Source organism: Lepisosteus oculatus, chromosome 7 (genome assembly GCF_040954835.1).
Source record: "Lepisosteus oculatus isolate fLepOcu1 chromosome 7, fLepOcu1.hap2, whole genome shotgun sequence".
In the NCBI taxonomy this organism is placed as follows: Eukaryota; Metazoa; Chordata; class Actinopteri; order Semionotiformes; family Lepisosteidae; genus Lepisosteus; species Lepisosteus oculatus.
In genome coordinates, this window is record NC_090702.1 from 45,484,069 (window position 1) to 45,501,315 (window position 17,247).

At 37.8% G+C, this 17,247-nt stretch overlaps 2 protein-coding genes across 3 annotated transcripts in view; one reads left to right on the forward strand and one right to left on the reverse strand.

Annotated features, from left to right (window-relative positions):
• The window catches only part of cftr (CF transmembrane conductance regulator), a 39,572-nt gene extending 35,273 nt beyond the window's left edge, over window positions 1-4,299 (forward strand). Inside the window, exons 26-27 of the mRNA XM_015352344.2 lie at window positions 353-458; window positions 2,030-4,299. Coding sequence (XP_015207830.1) covers window positions 353-458; window positions 2,030-2,236 — 313 coding nt within the window. The 3' untranslated portion in view covers window positions 2,237-4,299. The remainder of the gene's footprint in view (window positions 1-352; window positions 459-2,029) is intronic.
• The window catches only part of cttnbp2 (cortactin binding protein 2), an 82,160-nt gene continuing 68,639 nt past the window's right edge, over window positions 3,727-17,247 (reverse strand). Inside the window, exons 13-23 of one of the 2 annotated variants that reach the window (XM_015352342.2) lie at window positions 16,462-16,548; window positions 16,271-16,370; window positions 14,872-15,027; window positions 14,173-14,360; window positions 13,372-13,550; window positions 12,793-12,998; window positions 10,274-10,453; window positions 7,859-7,919; window positions 6,417-6,546; window positions 5,519-5,623; window positions 3,727-4,536 (exon numbers count right to left, since the gene is read on the reverse strand). In XM_015352342.2, the coding sequence (XP_015207828.2) occupies window positions 4,297-4,536; window positions 5,519-5,623; window positions 6,417-6,546; window positions 7,859-7,919; window positions 10,274-10,453; window positions 12,793-12,998; window positions 13,372-13,550; window positions 14,173-14,360; window positions 14,872-15,027; window positions 16,271-16,370; window positions 16,462-16,548 (1,632 nt within the window). In that variant the 3' untranslated portion in view covers window positions 3,727-4,296. Of the gene's footprint in view, window positions 4,537-5,518; window positions 5,624-6,416; window positions 6,547-7,858; window positions 7,920-10,273; window positions 10,454-12,792; window positions 12,999-13,371; window positions 13,551-14,172; window positions 14,361-14,871; window positions 15,028-16,270; window positions 16,371-16,461; window positions 16,549-17,247 lie in introns of those variants that run through there. The other variant, XR_011190096.1, reaches the window with a different exon arrangement.

The window sequence follows — 17,247 nt, forward strand, 5'->3', positions numbered from 1 at the left end:
GTACATTCACCTCCTCGTCAAGGCCACATACTGTATTTAACATGGCCTTTCTAAAGGATGCTTTCCTCCGTGCTGCAGACAAATGTATTAGTTACATTTGGTAATGACTTTAAATCACAGCCGAGTGATTGCACTTTTGAAAGTGCAACAGAAAGCTTGCACTTTTACTAAAAAGAGAAATTTAATAAAATATATAGAATAAAGATATAGAATATATAGAATTTATGTAAAAACTAATTCTAAAATCATTCATTTTGAATATAATAGCTTCATAGTTTTTAGGAAGACTGTTTTTTCTCTTTTGGATATGCCAAACATACAGTATATAATTATTTAATTTCTCCAAAAATAGAACTCTACAGGTTCTGAAGAAGACATTAAAGCATTCCTTTTCCAACTGCACAGTCATGCTGTCAGAGCACAGAGTAGAACCCCTTATGGAATGCCAGTCGTTCCTGGTGAGTGCAATTTTTTCAGAAATTTTGTGAATTCACTACTTCAAGATAGTATAGCTTTTAGATCACAGGAGACAACTCTGTGAAAGAAAATAACAGTACTAAGTGCTAAACGTCTTAGAAATGTCAGACTACTTACACAGGAAGTTGCACACCTTGCAGTCATTGCTCACTCTAGATCATTTTATGAAAGAGTTTAAGTGAAACCTAACTTAGATTCTCACACCTAAAAGATACCTTTTCTCTTGCTAAATGTGCACCACAATCTATGAACCTAAAGAGAGCAAATTTTGTCTTAGACCAACTTAAAAAAAATCAACTATAACCTTGGCCTGTGATGACTGGTATTTTAGTCAAGAAAAAACAGGAGTTTACTTTTGCTGAAGCACATACAGTATATTTTTCATATACAGTATTTAAACATACAGGGTCAGATTCTGATCTACAGGCAAAATACGAATGCTAAGGCATATGTCTGAACACCTGACTTTCCAACTCAAAGAGGGATCAAACCACACTTTGTGCAGGGTGTGGTGATGAAAGTATTTCTCCTGAGATATTTTTTACTAATGCAACTACATAAAACAAATAATTTTCTGATGAAGCTGGACAAGCTGCTGGTATAAAAAAATGACAGATTGTTGAAAAGGTTACATTTCTTTTCATATTGAGATGCTTGTTTTGGAATATTAGCTCTGTAGCCTATTTCTGCAATGGAGTGCTGAAATCATGAATAGTCTTAACTAAGAGCAGTATCTTCAATAAAACATGGAAGACATGGAAACCAGTAACAGCAATTTCCCTGCTGATAGCGTTCTTATGACCGAATTATTACACTTCTCTTAAATTCAGTCATGACATGGTTTAGCTTACATTTACTTGCCTTTACCGGTATTACACCAAAATAAAAAATTACATCTTAATAATGGTTACTGAAATATTTGAGGTGATATATAGTGCAGCTTTCGTCTGGTTTAATTTTTCTATTCATACTGTCAAAAGCTGCCGCTGGTACTTCATTTTGTAAAAATAAAAAACGAATGCCAGAAATCATCGGGGGAATACTTGACTAAGTAATGAACTAAATCACATTTTATTAGTTATTATGATGGAGAATGAGAATATTTCAGCTGGTGGCAACATCCTAATATTAATTAGAACATTCAGAAAATTGGCCTATCTATTCTCTTTTGAATATATGAAACAATAGAGTTTTAATCTACTACATTTAACTACATTGTTGTACTGGAAAAAAAAAATGTTGGAGAGGAATAAGGGCATACCACATGGCTTTCCTGATTTTTCCAGGGGTGTCCAGTTCGGGTCCTGTGTAGTCAGTATGTCTGAAGGTTACTTTTAGGTCTCTTCAAAGGTACCAGCACCTGAAGTGCTTGCACAAGTTGTGAAATTGCTCTACTTAAGCCAATAATAACCTGACTGAGATCATTTAGAGCAAGAGTTAGAATGAATACCTGAAGCCACACTGGCACACATGGACCCGGGAAAGGACACCACTGTGCAAGATCTCAGAAAAAAGCTCCAGTCTCAAAGTCACATTTTTTTGTGTTTGTCAGATGATAGAAGGCAGCTCGGTGAAGCCGTATGATTCCATTCAGAAGCTGCTGAATGAGACCACTCAGCTGAAGCAAGCGATAAGCAATGCTGAACGGATGAAGCTGTTCCCATTGCACCGCAGAAACTCCAGCAAACGCAAGTCCAAGCCCAAGATCACAGCCTTACAGGAGGAAGCAGAAGATGAAGTGCAAGACACCAGATTGTAACATAAGAGCCACTGACTATGTTCACAACGTCAAAAGCCTTTTCTCACTGCAAAGATACAGACTTCTTTTTTTATCCTGATGCACTAGATACTGTGCATTTAAAGAGGGCATTTTTTGTCTATTTTTTTAAACGTTTTTGAACTGATCCCTGGTTTGGAAAAGAACATTGTTCCATTTTTTCACATTCATTTCTTTTTGTTACATTTATTGCAGTACATATATGTACTTCTTTTTATTGGAACCTTTTGTAATGAAAGCAACAAAATGTCTGAAATTTCTTAATTAACCTCAAATACCATAATTTTACTTAGAAATGCACTTTATACAATGATTTAGTCATCATATTATTTTCAAAATAAAAGTGAAAAACAATTGTCTATTTCTAAAGTGATTTAAGAAAGTTTATTTTAGTTTCTAAGACTTTCGAAATGTATTGTTTTGAATTTTAAAACTATAATTTTATATATATTTTTATTATATACTTTAGCCAAACAGAAATTAGACTAAACAGCTATTTACTGCCATTATGGAAATATACTCCACTGCCTAACTTTAACATTTTATAAGAAGTGTTGAAAAAATGAATTCAACTGATCATTTTCCTTAAGTATTACTACTAGAATGGTTCCTCAGTGAGCTGAAGAATACAGATTTTACTTATGAATTAATTGTGCAGTAAAGCAGACACGCATAGTCTGGAACAAAAGATCCAATTAATGGTACAGATACTGTAACAATAAGCAGAACACTTTTTAAAACTCCTGGTAACCGGTATAGTACATTTCAAGTACAGTAATCCCTCTTTATACAGGATTAATTTTCTCTAAGGTGAAAATGTATAATGTATAATGGAAATTAAATTCCCATTACTTCCCATGTTATAATCTCTGATTCATTCCAGAACTAAAAAATGTTCGCCTTAATACTTTACAGAATTATATCATAGTGTGAAAACAATACAATTTCTAGTTAATCATAAACGCAATTTTGCATAATCAATAAATAGAAATGCTAATAATAGGAAACCAATAAGACTCCTGCTCACTTACAGTATAGTAGTTACACTGTTATAGCCGTTAACAAATGAATAAACATTAGGTAATATCCTGTACTATATGCACTTAACACACACACCAGCCTTTATAATAAAAACGTTGAAATGTAAAATGTAAAAAAACAACAAGTAAATTCCTCATCTGCGGAGATGCTAGAAAAGAAGAATCTGATCATTAAATGAAAAAACAGATATGCGTTACTGTTTTATAAATGAAAACCCATGTAGCAGTTGCTCTGAGGGATTACTGTACAGTATATATATTATGGAGGAAATCTGGATTAAATTAAATATGTTGTATTCACATGAAAATGAAAACACTGTATGTACAGTATATGTATATACTGTATAATCATGCTAAATAAAACTATAAGACCTTACTGTGAAACTGGGAACTCATGCAACATCAGAAAGCATCCACCAGAAATCCGTCAGGTAGATGTGGGTAATTAAAATGTTTATTATGGCTTACAGTTGAAAGAAAATGTCCTGTGTTTGCAATTTACGTTACTTATTGCCACATTCCATTCACTTTGAAACAAGTGAAAATTGATGAACCCAATTCTCCATATTACAAACATATGTACAGTACAAGTATACTGTCTTTACTGTACAAGTATAATTTCACTGACACCAAGCTCTATACCATATAGGTTTCTAAATATCTTATTTACACATATTTGGTAAAACCCTGATTAATAATAACAGTATTTAAAACAATCTTGCAACTATTTAAACATAGAACACTTTATATCTGAAAATATTTCAATAGCAAAAATTGCAGTTCTGTCGCTTTGATCCAAAATGTTTTTCACCTGAAAGGCAAAAGCTGGTTAAGCACTTTTTTATATTCAATACTGTTTTTTACAATAAACTATGGTCCCCAATACACAATGTTAATACAGTGTAACAAGTACCTTAACATGTACAAATACAAAGGCCGTAATAATTCTACTATACAACATGGAGACAAATTAAAAACGGTCAATAAAAATGTTAAGAAAGTCTACTTGTTATTTTCATGCAAGTCTCTGTGCAGAATCCAAATCTCCTCTGGTGAGTTATTGTTCAGTGGTTCCTGCCTTGTACTGCTGCTGCTCAATTTCAGTGTGCTATTACTGCGCTGTGTGTTTTTACTCATGGGAATGGGGAGAAGGGACTTGACTTTCATCTGTCCAGGTACATTATTCCTTTTGTCACTGCTGCATGTTCCAGGTGCGCTGCAGCTTAGGGCACTGCTGCTAACCTGCAAGGAAAGATGTGGCATTATTTCTGTCAAAAGGAGAAATTGTTATGCTGGATGCAAAGTTTACCAGGAAGAGCTGTGTTGGACATTTTGTTGTTGGACTCTTTACTGTATTGGGCTTATCTCCAGACAGGTGAAGTGTGAAGTGTGCAATCACGGGACATCCTCGCATAGACATGAAAATTGTCGAACCAGTTCCCCTAAATGTTTAAATGTCAAAGTTGAGACTATTTTAGAAACGCATATGAAACATGGCCATCACAGTAAAGCTCCCTGGCTTTAATACAGTGATGTGGTGTAGGTCCATCTACTGTAGATCCAACCTTTGCAGGACAATCACTGGGAGTCAACTCAGGTCTGCTGCCTGAAAGCACAGGCAAGACTACTCATTAGGACTCCAGTTACAAGGAAGATGGGATGCACAACATCTTCTTCACGCGTTTCCATGTTATCATATCTTTCACTGTATCAGGACACCTGTGTCTGACTTACAGTGGCTGTCAAAAGTATTCACCCCCTTGGGCTTTCACAATTTATTGTGTTACAATATGGAATAATCATGTATTTAATTGGGATTTTTTGCCATTAATCAACATGTTATGACACACCTACAGTGTATACACTCTGGTGCAACGTATCAGTAGAAAAATTCTTAAATTGGACCTTTAATTTGGATTTCATGGACCTTTTGTCAGAAAATCAACTACAGCCATCTGTAAGCATTTCCAACATGCAAGTGAAACCATACCTTCGATGATAATGGTAAAAGAATTCTCTTTTCCACCATGAGCCCACAATACTGCTGCACACATACAGTACTTGCAAAAGGCTTGACTTCATGCTTCACAAAGTTCGCCCCACAATTAAAATATTTTTCTTATTTTATTCACTGAGGCTGTCACTTGGTAAATCATTACTGAAACATAGTATATTATATATAGACAATTCCACCCCCCAAAAATATATTGGTTTACCGACTGACCGACTGTGGTAGTGACAGAGTGCTTTGTTCGTTATCGGCTTTCAAGGGCGACTGTTCACTCGAAGAGCCAGAAAACATAATGAAATCCTCCTTGGAATGAGCAATCTGAAACACAGTCACAAGTTTCATGAATGCCCCCCTCTTATAAAATAAAACATTTTCCATATTATCCTGGCACTCGAAAGGAAAAGGTAACTCAAAGGTAACACAGAAGTAACGAAGCAATTTAAAACAAATGGAACATTTCTGTCAGAAAGGCAGAATTATTCCCCTTTGTGTACAGTATGTACTAGTTTTTTTAAAAATCAGTTGTTGGTATTCAACCATTTAGCCAAATATAATTAAAACTCACTGCTATATTGAAAACCCTAAGTTACGGATCGGACCTTCTTGTGATCAGTCAATCTCAATCAAGGGAGAACACAATATATACAGTTGGTGTATGTGTAAAGTATATATTCAAATGCATTCACAACTGAAAGAGGGGTTAAGAAATTTAATGGACATTAAGTGGGTATGATTTTCTAATTAAGCAGAGCTAATCACGTGATGTGACACATTAAACTCACATCAAGCAAAGGATGCTTATATCGGCCGGTGTACAGTAAATATTGTAAAACAACCATACAGGCTGTATAAAGTATTTACAAAAGTGGGGCTATTAATGCCAACTGGGTGCAGCAACATGATAAAAGCAGCAGTATGTGACATACCTTTGTCAGGAGAAACAAAATTCATAACTGCAAGACATTTTCATGAGATTGGACTTGTGATTTCATTTGCTAGGGAAAGCAGGTAAAAACCTCACCAAAACATACTGTAAAACTGCAGGTGCAGTTTCAGAAAGCAGAGAGTGGAGATAAGATTCTACAATTGTGGAAATGAATTGAGGGCCTACCTTGCTTATGTCCGGCTCAGACTTACTGGAGCACAAACTCTGCAGCTCCTGCATCAGGTCATGTTCATCATCAGATGACAGAGAGAATCTCTGGTCCAGTCCCACAGTTCTTTGCTGCTCTTTGTCTGACCTGTGAACACCAAGTGCTAATTAGTTCACACGAAGGAATGTAACTTATGCAAACTTATGCAACTTATTTTTGTGTTTTTCCAAGTTCAAAATGCAGAGCTCAAAATAATATTTTATTTCTAAATATTCTTTATTCTTTATGTTTTACAGCATGTGTCTTGAGAAACATTAATTGCCAATAGGTTTTTGGTGTACATTGTTTGTACATTTGTTGTGAAATGCAACCGTTTCTTAAATGATAATAATAATTGTTGCTGAAAAGCTGGTCAACACTTTAGTCTTTTCTCACATTGACTACTGTAACACTATTCATAGGGATATCTAAATCCACATTGACAACAAACTACAGTACAGTATGTCCAGAATTCAGCTTGATTAGGAATAGTGCAAATGATCACATTGCTCCTATCCTGGAGTCCTGGACAGGCTTCCTGTCAGGTTTTTGTGTGGACTACAAAAATCTCTGGTTAACCTATAAGGCTCTGCATGGCTTTGCACCTCAGTAGTCTCTTACTATCGTCCTACTCCACACCTCGAAAAAACCTTCACTACACAAAGTTCAATCCATCTAATTCTGGTCTCCTGTCTGTCCCCCAAGCCCTCTATACTCTATGGGTCACAGATCCTTCTCCTGTTCACCCCAAAGCTCTGGAACTCTATTCTAAGGATATTAGAGAGTTACTCTCCCTGAGCTCTCAGAGCTAGACTCTAAACCTTTTTTTAGAAGGCCTTTAATTTAACTAGTTCTGTGTGTCCCTTAACTTTCCTGTGGAATACATGCTCCCATTTACCATCTCCTTTCAATGTCTCAATGTATATACTGTACTGTATTATTATTAACATTGAACATCACCATAGCAACTGCTTTACTGCCCTCTGCTGGTGCCTGGAAACAAGGCACATTATCCTAACATCTGGAGAACTTAGTTGAAGCACCAAGTGATCTCCTGGTGTGTCTCTGAAGTATCCCTTGTTAGATTTAATCTCAAGTAACATTGTTTCTACATATTACTAAATCCAAAAAAGTAACATGTATACATGTATCAACAAACTGTACAAATCAGTAAATGCATTCAAACCATCTGAATGTCTCTCAAACTGGAACAAATTCAAATTCTAAGAGGATTTTAGAATTTTAAAAATAATCTTTAGAGGTCTGAAAGACTCAAATTTGTCTTTTACTTTTTAGATGCAATAATATCAAAGGAACTGCAAAAGTTACTACAGTGCATACTACAATCAATATTCCCTATGTACAGGTGACATAAATCACCTATACCAAATCCCACTAGGAAATTTTTCTTTGGGCTTACATCTGTGAGTTTGAGTTCATCCTGCCGAAATGAATGTCTAAGTCAGTCTTTGACTGTGAACCTGGAAGCAAAGGAAGACAAAGATGAGAGTACTGTATATCACATCTTGCAGTGTTGCTGTCTTGACTCTGTTAGCGATGTTCTGGTTAGTGATCCAAACACCTGTCAAAATGTTAAAGTCTTCACAGGTAGTGTAATTCTAAAGTTGTGTAAAAAGAAAACTGCAATGAATACAGATTTTAGTGGTAATTGCATGTAAATATTCCAAAGATCCTGTTGTGTCAATTCCAAGTGCTAAAGACACCACTGCTGGCTACCTTATGACTTGGTAACAGCAGCCATCTGGTAGAACTGAAGTTTACAACAGAGTGAACAAATAGCCAGACACCTTCTTATAAAAACAATCAGGCTCTTTACCTAATACGTCATAATGTATATAAAAAAATATCTTCAATACTCTCCTAAGGCAAAGAAGAGAAACAGGCTTTATTTTTCAAAATCACATTAAAAATAATAAAACGGTTTACAACTCAACAGAACCATACTTCATGTGTTATCAAATTAAAAAAAAGATATTTATAATAGTCTAGACCAAGTAAAGTTATTTATTACAATTTTATTTTTCCTGTTTTTCCTTTTTTAACACGATTCAATCTCTCTCATTGGAACAGAATCTTGCAAAGAATTTCAAATTAAAACAGATTTTAGATTTTTTTTTACAAATATAATAGGTCACAACAGGTAGAAGTGGGGGAATTATCTGAGGTGTGTTGCAGTTCTATTGGTTCACCACAGGGCTGCATCTTGTTCCCTTTATTAGATATTTTGAACACTAAAGACTGTCAAATACTGTATATATATATACACACATCTTATTAAGTTTTCTCATGACACAAGCCTTGTCAGCTTAATAAAAAACACAGAATATCAACTCCGAATATAGATAGATAGATAATACTTTATTAATCCCGTAGGGAAATAGTCAGTTAAGTCATAGAGAAATATGCCCTTTCTCTATGACTTAACTGACAAGTGACATTAACTTTCTCTGGAGTAGAAAGAAAAGGTAATTTCAGGAAAAACCTCATCCCCCTCCAAATCACTGTGATAAAGAGTCACTGAGCCTGTAGATTTTACCAATGATTGCAAATGTTTGAGACTCGACATACTTAAAAATGTAAGGAGGGACAAATGTTGTGAAACTGAAAAAAGAAAAAAAATCCAGAAGAGACTAGAGCAGAGGAAGCTTAGCTTTTTTTAAGATAGAAAGGACATATTTTAACATTTTTCTATTGATCTTTATTGAAAGTATCTTAATGTGCTGTTTTATCTGGTGCTTTGGTAACATCACTAAAGCAAATAGTAATAGGTTAAGGAAAATAGTGAACATACAGTAAGTACTAAAATCAGTGAGGGTGCATCAGATCCACCTCAATGCACTCCACAAGCCAAGGGTTCTAAAGAAGACTACCAGCATTATGGAGTGTGTAGCACAGCCCCTCCACTGGTAATTCACTCTACTCCCACCTGGAAGACACCTCTGTGCTTCAGGATGTACAACACGTGTGACAGATCTAGGAAACTGTTAAAGTATATCCCCTCTGCAAGTTCACTTCTGAAGAATGTAACATAATTATGTCAATCTTTCTTGTGCTAGGATGGTTTCTACTGTATGTTGTATTATGTTGGGCTCTGCCAAGAATGTCCTCTAGGGACTAATAACAAAGACTGAATTTGAATTGGAGGTCTCAGGAGAGACAGGTCATGGGTTTAAATCCCAGATGGGATAATGTGGCTGAGCAAAGGTATTTCACACAAAATTACAACAGCAAATTTGTCAGCTGTACAAATGGGCAAACCGCAGGTTGTCCCGTTAAAATAACAAATGGTTAACAACGTGCTGAGGAAGTGAAGACTCACACTTAATGATATATCTGCACGTCTAGCCACAATAACCTGGTTTACCTAAGAGGTCTTCTTCTTCCCAGTACTGACCAGGCTCCAACTCCCTCATTTCCAGAGATCTGATAAGCATATTTTGAACAGGGTGGTTCTGTGGCTAAGGATCTGCACCTGTGGAAGCACCTGGAAGGTTGCTGGTTCAAATCCTGCAGCTGGCAGAGGAATCCTACTCTGTCAGGCTCCTGAGCAAGGCCCTTAACCCCAGCTGCTCCAGGTACACCATATAAACAGCTGATCCTGTGCTCTGACCCCAAGCATCTCTCTCCCTGTCTATATGCCTGTGTGTCTCATGGAGAGCAAGCTGGGGTATGTGAAAAGACAAATTGCTAATGCAAGAAATTGTACATAGCTAATAAAATGATCTTATCTTATTTTTTTTCTCATCTTTTCTTCTGAAAGCCCCCTCCTGCCTGGTCTAAGAGCCTGGAGCCTGCCCGGTTCACATTTCCTCACCTTCCCTCAGAGTACTGGCTGTGCCCCAGGCCTTTGAGAGGCTGCCCTTCTTGCGTGGGCTGGTGTTCGCCTTCCTCCAGGAGCCAATCTCTCTGCTCCTCTTGGTGCTGCCTGTACCAGCCGTGAACGCCGGCAGCGGGAAGCAGCCCCCCTGGAACTCCGAGAGATGGTTTTCGATCTCTGCAAGGATACGCAACCCACCACAAATACTGTAATAATAACGGCAAAATCAACATGCGCATTTACAAACCAACCAGCAAACGACTTTTTAGTCACGTTGCAGGTGGAAAGGCCTGCAAATGTCAGGTGTTGTTATCTGCTGGTGTGTGTAAGTCAGAATGGTAGGAAGCAGCAGGTGGTGTGTGTGTTGTATACCCGTTCGTCAATCAGAAGACCCCGTTACCTGCACTGGGAGACAGTGTGTGCAAGCTATGGCTGACTGTATGTAAGCCAACATACAGTCTGAAAGCCACTATTTAAGGAAATTCCAATTCTGTTTGAATTTTATACACACCATTAGTGCTTTCAAATGGCAAATTAAGCAATGCTTCATACAGTACCAAGCAAGTGCCTAGCTGCTGTTGTGATTCAGCCTGCTTTCACAATTCCTACGTGCAAACACCATGCAGTGCCACCCTCTTATAATGGGGGAGCCCAGGCCGTAAGTGGGAGGCTGGGCTGTGCTTTGCATTATGATGAGAATTGGCATTCTTGCTCCAGAAAGAATTTACAATGCCCTTGAGCCAAAATGACAGATGACATTTAATATAAACCACCATTTCAGATGTTTAAAGTTCAATCCTTGCTATTTTTAATTTTAAATTGTGTATTTTTATGTCATTAACTATAAATAACACCGAATCCAAGGAATATTATACAGTATTGCATCGTTCTATACTTCCTGATAATTTATTTTGACTTTTAGAAATGCAGTGCAAGAGAAACTTTAAAAGTACTCTATGTTACAGTTTTAAATTAAATATGCTTAATGCACGGTTTATAGTATTGTAAAAACAAAACTGACTGGCTCCTTTTTTAAGCTGATATTGTAACATGCTGAGTGCTTTCTCTGTTTGACTGAAGGTTGGAAGGTTTTACTCCCTTAAGTAAAATAATGGATGATAACTATGTATTGTACTGATCCTAAAAATAAAACTGTCTTGATACATATAATTTAGTCCCAGTGAAACAGACCTGTTTTGGAACAAAGAAAAGACCGGGATGATTAAACACTTTCCAAAAATAATTAATTTTCTAGCCTTCTTGCATCACACTGTGATATAAGCTGACTGAAAGATTACTGTATTTTAAATTGCTAAGCATTCACAATATAGACATATATAGAGAGTTAAAATATGGAATTTCACATGAACCCTTTATGATCTAAATACACCAGTGTTTTACTACAGTATTTTGTATGCTGCAAAAACTATACAGAAAATATCCATAAGGGAGCAAGCCTTTTTACAACCTTATCTACAGTGACATCACAAGGAAAACAGCAAGTATCATCCCACAGCTCACAACTGACAACCCACTGTAGTGCAGCAGGAGTGAGCCTGGTAAGTACCTGGATGGGGCACTTCTGGGAAAGCTAAGGCTGCTGCTGGAAGAGGTGTTAGTGAGGCCAGCAGGGGGTGCTCACCTTGCAGTCTGTGTGGGTCGTAATGTGCAACACTACAGTGATGGGGACATTATACTGTAAAAAAGGTGTCCTCTTTTGTAAGAGAGATAAAACCAAGGCCTGACTCTCCTTGGACAGTTGATTTAATATATTAAAGTCCAGCATGACTGTCTGTGCTTACAATTATTATACCAGACTGGGATTCCCTGTTGACATTCCTATGGAAACCAAGTGAACAGCACTGTCTAATTCATCATCTTTAGTGCAGCACCTTTCTTTAAAATGTCTGCCCTGGTGTCAGTCTTACTGTGACGATATCTTGAATATATCTTGAAGCCTTTCACTTGCTTTTCACAGTATGTACATCTTTTGAAAAAGCTGCTGAAGCTTTACATTTTCATTAATTTTCATTTTAACATAGATTTTCATATTCTGCCACTTGCCTTGCTTTACTTTGCTTCCCCGTGACTTCGAGTCACATTGCATTATGTGGGAACGGGAAGTTACTGTGTCAAAATGACTAAAACAGGCCACATTATAAAGGGATAGTACTGTACATACTGAACTGTCCTCTAAAATTAACATATATTAACTAGCTTTTGATCCTTTAAGGTTCCTTCATTTCGCAGATCACATTACAATATGTAATATAACATAAGACAAACATTCATAACTTATCAATTAAAAAAGGAGTGCAGTCCTCCTTATAATATACTATCCAGCAAAGCTTATTGCTTTAACCCCAGCCCAGCCTTTTTAAAAAGTAATTTTTAAGGTAATAATGTGGCAGAAAACAACCCGCTCTGGTCAAACTATATTGAACATAGTCCATTTTCAAGCCTCTGCTCTGAATTGCTTTTTTCTGAGATGGAGTTTGAGTGGGAACAGAATATACCTGGCCTCGGCAGTGGGCAGGCCGGGAGAACAGCTTTGTTGACCAGGATGCTGAGAGCAGCTTTGGCCACGGCCTGCTGCCCTGAGCTGAGGCTCTTGCTGCTGGGAACTTGGCGCTGTGCTGGAGCCCTCCTGACTGTCGCCCTGGAGACAATGACTTCCTGTACCCTGGGAACCACCACGGCATTCCACAGTCTGGACAGCCACCTACACACACAGACGCACACCGTGGTTTAGCGCTCCTTAGAGCCACATTATTTCAGCTACTACAAAAACATGTAAAAACTCTTCACACAGTGGGATATCCATAAGCCCAGGGCTGTGGCTTTATATATATAATGCAATGGTAGTTTTTCTGCAAGGTTGCTCACTTGAAGAGAATTAAAACTAACATTGATTTACATACTGTAGATGTAAACATTACATATAAACACATGGCTCACATTTTAACAATCCATCTGGAAAAGTTAAAAGTAAATATCATAAACTTTCTTTACATGAATGGCTACACTGCATTGTACAGATATGTACTGTATTTCAAACATCAGCAACAGACAGGCGTGTGTGGGGACAGACTCACTTTACAACTGCAAGGGGCTGTCCTGGAATGACGGGGCAGGAGAAGAACATGTGGGGTCCAATCAGGGCTTCTGGGGTTCCCAGGCGTGACAAGCAGGAGTTAAGATGCTGCCACACGGAGCAGATCCACGCCACTGTCTTACACAGCAGGTCTGATGTTGGAGAAATCTGACCCTTCATCTTAAAGAAAGAAATAGACTCACACTCATTACAAAAGACATTTGGGATCATCTCCTATTAGGTAAATGGAACTGTTTCTGATTAGCATCTTCTAACAGCTCTCTTAATTCGAACCATTCCATTACTAGTGTTCTAGTAGTTTTAAAACCTTAATAAACAATGCATTAGAAATGGAGATGATGCACCCTGCAGAGAACAGTTTGCTGTGCTGCACAGATTTATTATTGTACTGGTGGTTTCAAAAGCCTTAAGATATTTTCTGCTACAGCACTTAAGATATTTTCGGTTACAGGTAACTAAAATATAATCTCGTCATGATAATTAGATATTTTCCACAACCCTGTACAGGGATACAGTACATTGCACGAAGGTCCTCCTCATCGTTGCAACTTATAACTCAAAAGTATAGAACATGAGAGCCATTCGGAACAAAATTTAGTATTGTGGACTGGGAGGCCATCTTATTTTACTTGAGAAGGGTTTTCCTTTTGACGTCACTCTTGACGAAGCACGTACTGTGGCACCGTGACCTGGCGTGTGACTTTTACAGTGTACTGAAATACTACTGTCCATGTTTCCGGACAGTGTCCTTCCCCGGGGGAAGGCGGACAGCAGTTCTTACCTTATGTATGAGCTTCCTCTTGAGGTGGCGGTGTAGGAGGCCGTGGAGCGGTTCCGAGTCCCAGCGCAGCTGCACCCAGCGGAAGTGCTGCTGCATCAGCAGCTCTGCGCCATGGAGGCGTGACTTTGACAGAGTCCCGATCAAGAAGCTCTCCTCCTGGAAGTAATACAGGCCAGAGCTTTCCTGAACTGATGGGAAATATAAAACACAGTGAGGTTATATAACTGCCAGGTGGATTAAAGTTTTCTTTTTAGTCAAGAAGGTTTTGTAATTGAAGCAATTATTATTGAACGGCATGGATAGTATATACACATGTTGCCGTCATCAATGTTCCCTACAGGAGGGCTTTTGAAAATTTTCTCTTGAAATTAAAGGGTGGCATTATCATGGTGGAACGTGTATGAATTCAAGGGTAGCATAATCATGGTACATAAGCTTTTTACACAAGGCTTAAGCACATGGAGGTGCACAGTGGGAAAGGACATTCTCTTGCTACAAAGAGGCTTTTTTGCCAGCCATCTTGTTAACTCAACTGTTCCGTTTGTTCTCATGGGGATACTACGAATTACAACTCTGGATTAAAGCCCTGCCTTTTGTCTGAATTAATTATTTACAACACTTTACAGTAAGTGTGGCTGCTCTCTATATTGATAGATGATGTTCTGTGTGGCGGTTGGCAGCTAACAGCAAAGCCCTCACCAGGGTTCACGAGGAGTGGGCTGCCTGAGCCCCTGTTTTCCAGGCCTTCACACAGGTCACCCAGGAGCTCAGACAGAGAACCTGCTTTCTCCAGGCCCTCCAGCACAACCACTATGCAACTGCTGCCAGCCTGCTCCTTCACTGGGATGAGAAAACCTGAGACAGAAGACCAGGGACATGGCACAGAGAGTCACACAGACAGACAGATAATGGGCCTTGCCTGTCATAAGTAATGTATGTATGCATACTACCATCTGCTGTACCTACAACATGACCTCCACACTCTATCTATATTTATATAATTTCTTGTGTTATAGTAAATTCTTTCTCTTCTGTTGTATTAAGCGTTCTGTTCTTCACAATGCACTTTATGTCATACTTCAAAGGTTTATATTGTCACACTAGATTGATTTAATCAGATAAGCTGGTTCTTTTTCTCATTTAAAATTAATGGGCTATGCTGAAGTAATGTTGGAATCCAGTGTGCAGGCTTAAAGTTGCAACTGCTGCCAGCTATGAAGACAAATGTTAACATGTTAACTTTCTTTAAATTGCAAGGCTGTTAGCAATGTGATTTCAAAACCTCAAAAACCTTCAAATAACTAAATACAAAATTAATCTTACAATAACAACAAGCAAAACCAAATGTACTCTATCTCTAAACTAGTTCTTAAATCAACCTTTTGCCATCTGTCTGACCTGTTGAGCGAATTCTTTCAAATTTCACTCTGGGTAAATGAATCTCAGATGCAGCCGCTGCTTTCTTGTACAATCTCACAGAGATGATTACTGTAAATATTCCCTATTTCATTCCACTTCTAGCTACCCTGCTGTTCAAGGACTTAGCAATCCCAGCTTCCTTAACACTCCCACATAAACAAAATCCCATGATAATGAAGGACTGCACAGCATATATAATCAAAAAGCTTAGGTGGTAAACATGAAGACTATGTGATGATAATGTAGCTAACTCTCACATTATACTATCAGATCCTATAATGTGGCACCATATTTAGCATTGCCTTTATCTGTATAAATAAGCAGCATCCTTTTAATAATTCATAGCCTCTGTATTCCACAGACTTCTGAAATCCTCATTTTGAGCATCCAGTTCTACATTCCTTGTATGATTATCTAAGAAATGAACCAGATGATTAATGGACTGAATAAAACATTGTTAAAATCACACCCTTGCCTCCCTTGAAGTGCTGGCTTAACAGAACACCATCTTTTATAGAAGGCCACAAGTATTGTAAAACATCCCTGCACAGAAGCAAGACCTGAGGACAGCCTTGAAAACACAAGGCTTCATTCCATGATTTATGGTGTGACGCTCTTAGCGACTTTAGTGAGACAGAATACATGCCAAATCTGATGCTAAAAAAGGGAGGCTATTTACCACAGTTGATGAAAAACTCCACCAACTGTTCCTTTGATAAGTTGGCATCGACTTCCAGTGTGACAATGTCGCAGCTGATACCCACTGGTTTTTGCTTGTGCTGAGAAGAAAGAATAGATTATATACCTCTAAACATATACTGTACACAGTCCACAGCAGAATGAATGCACTCATTTCTTATTTTTTATTACCTTTATATACTGTGAAATCTGGTTGGCTATGTACTCCTGGCAGCTTCCTTCTGGCCCGTGAAAGATGACATTGCGGTATTGCTCCACCTATGGGAAAAAAATACCATATAATACCATATCTGTACACTCAGATGATAGTTATGAAAGCACCATAAAGTAAAACTTAGTTGTGACAAAATATATTTATTTGCCAATATCCTGTCATGAATCCTTCCCTCAGTTTCTTGAAACATTTTATCAAATGTTTAGATACTTGGGAAAAAAATAAGTGTCATGTCTTTTAATACAATCTTATCTAGGTTGGTTGTAATCAAACCTACAGTAGCCTGAGAGCTTGGTTCAAAGTGTATAGTTTGCTTTTAATGGTGCGCAGAAATACATTCACAAGTTAAGCGCTGTTATTTATCATGAAACAACTGCAGTATGGGTGACTCTGCACTTCATCATGGCTGCTTAGTCACAGGGAAATGTAATGTGACCACTGCTATCCTGAAGGGCCTGGAGATGAGGAACAACACTGTAATAACTGTGTTGATGGTGTTCTTGTTAAATAGCTAACAAACCTTGATTTGATAAAGCTGTTAGAAAATGGATGAATGGAAATCTCTAGAAGATATTCCTGTTCAAATTAGTAACCAATAATCAAGTGAGCATGACAATGAAAACTCTTTGAGTGACAATAAACATCGATTGTAACATATCAGTTAGCTCAGCCCATTTAAAAGTGAGGTGGTTTTGCACTTCTTTCACATCCTGAAGCTCATTTTCAGGTAAGTATCTTTAAGC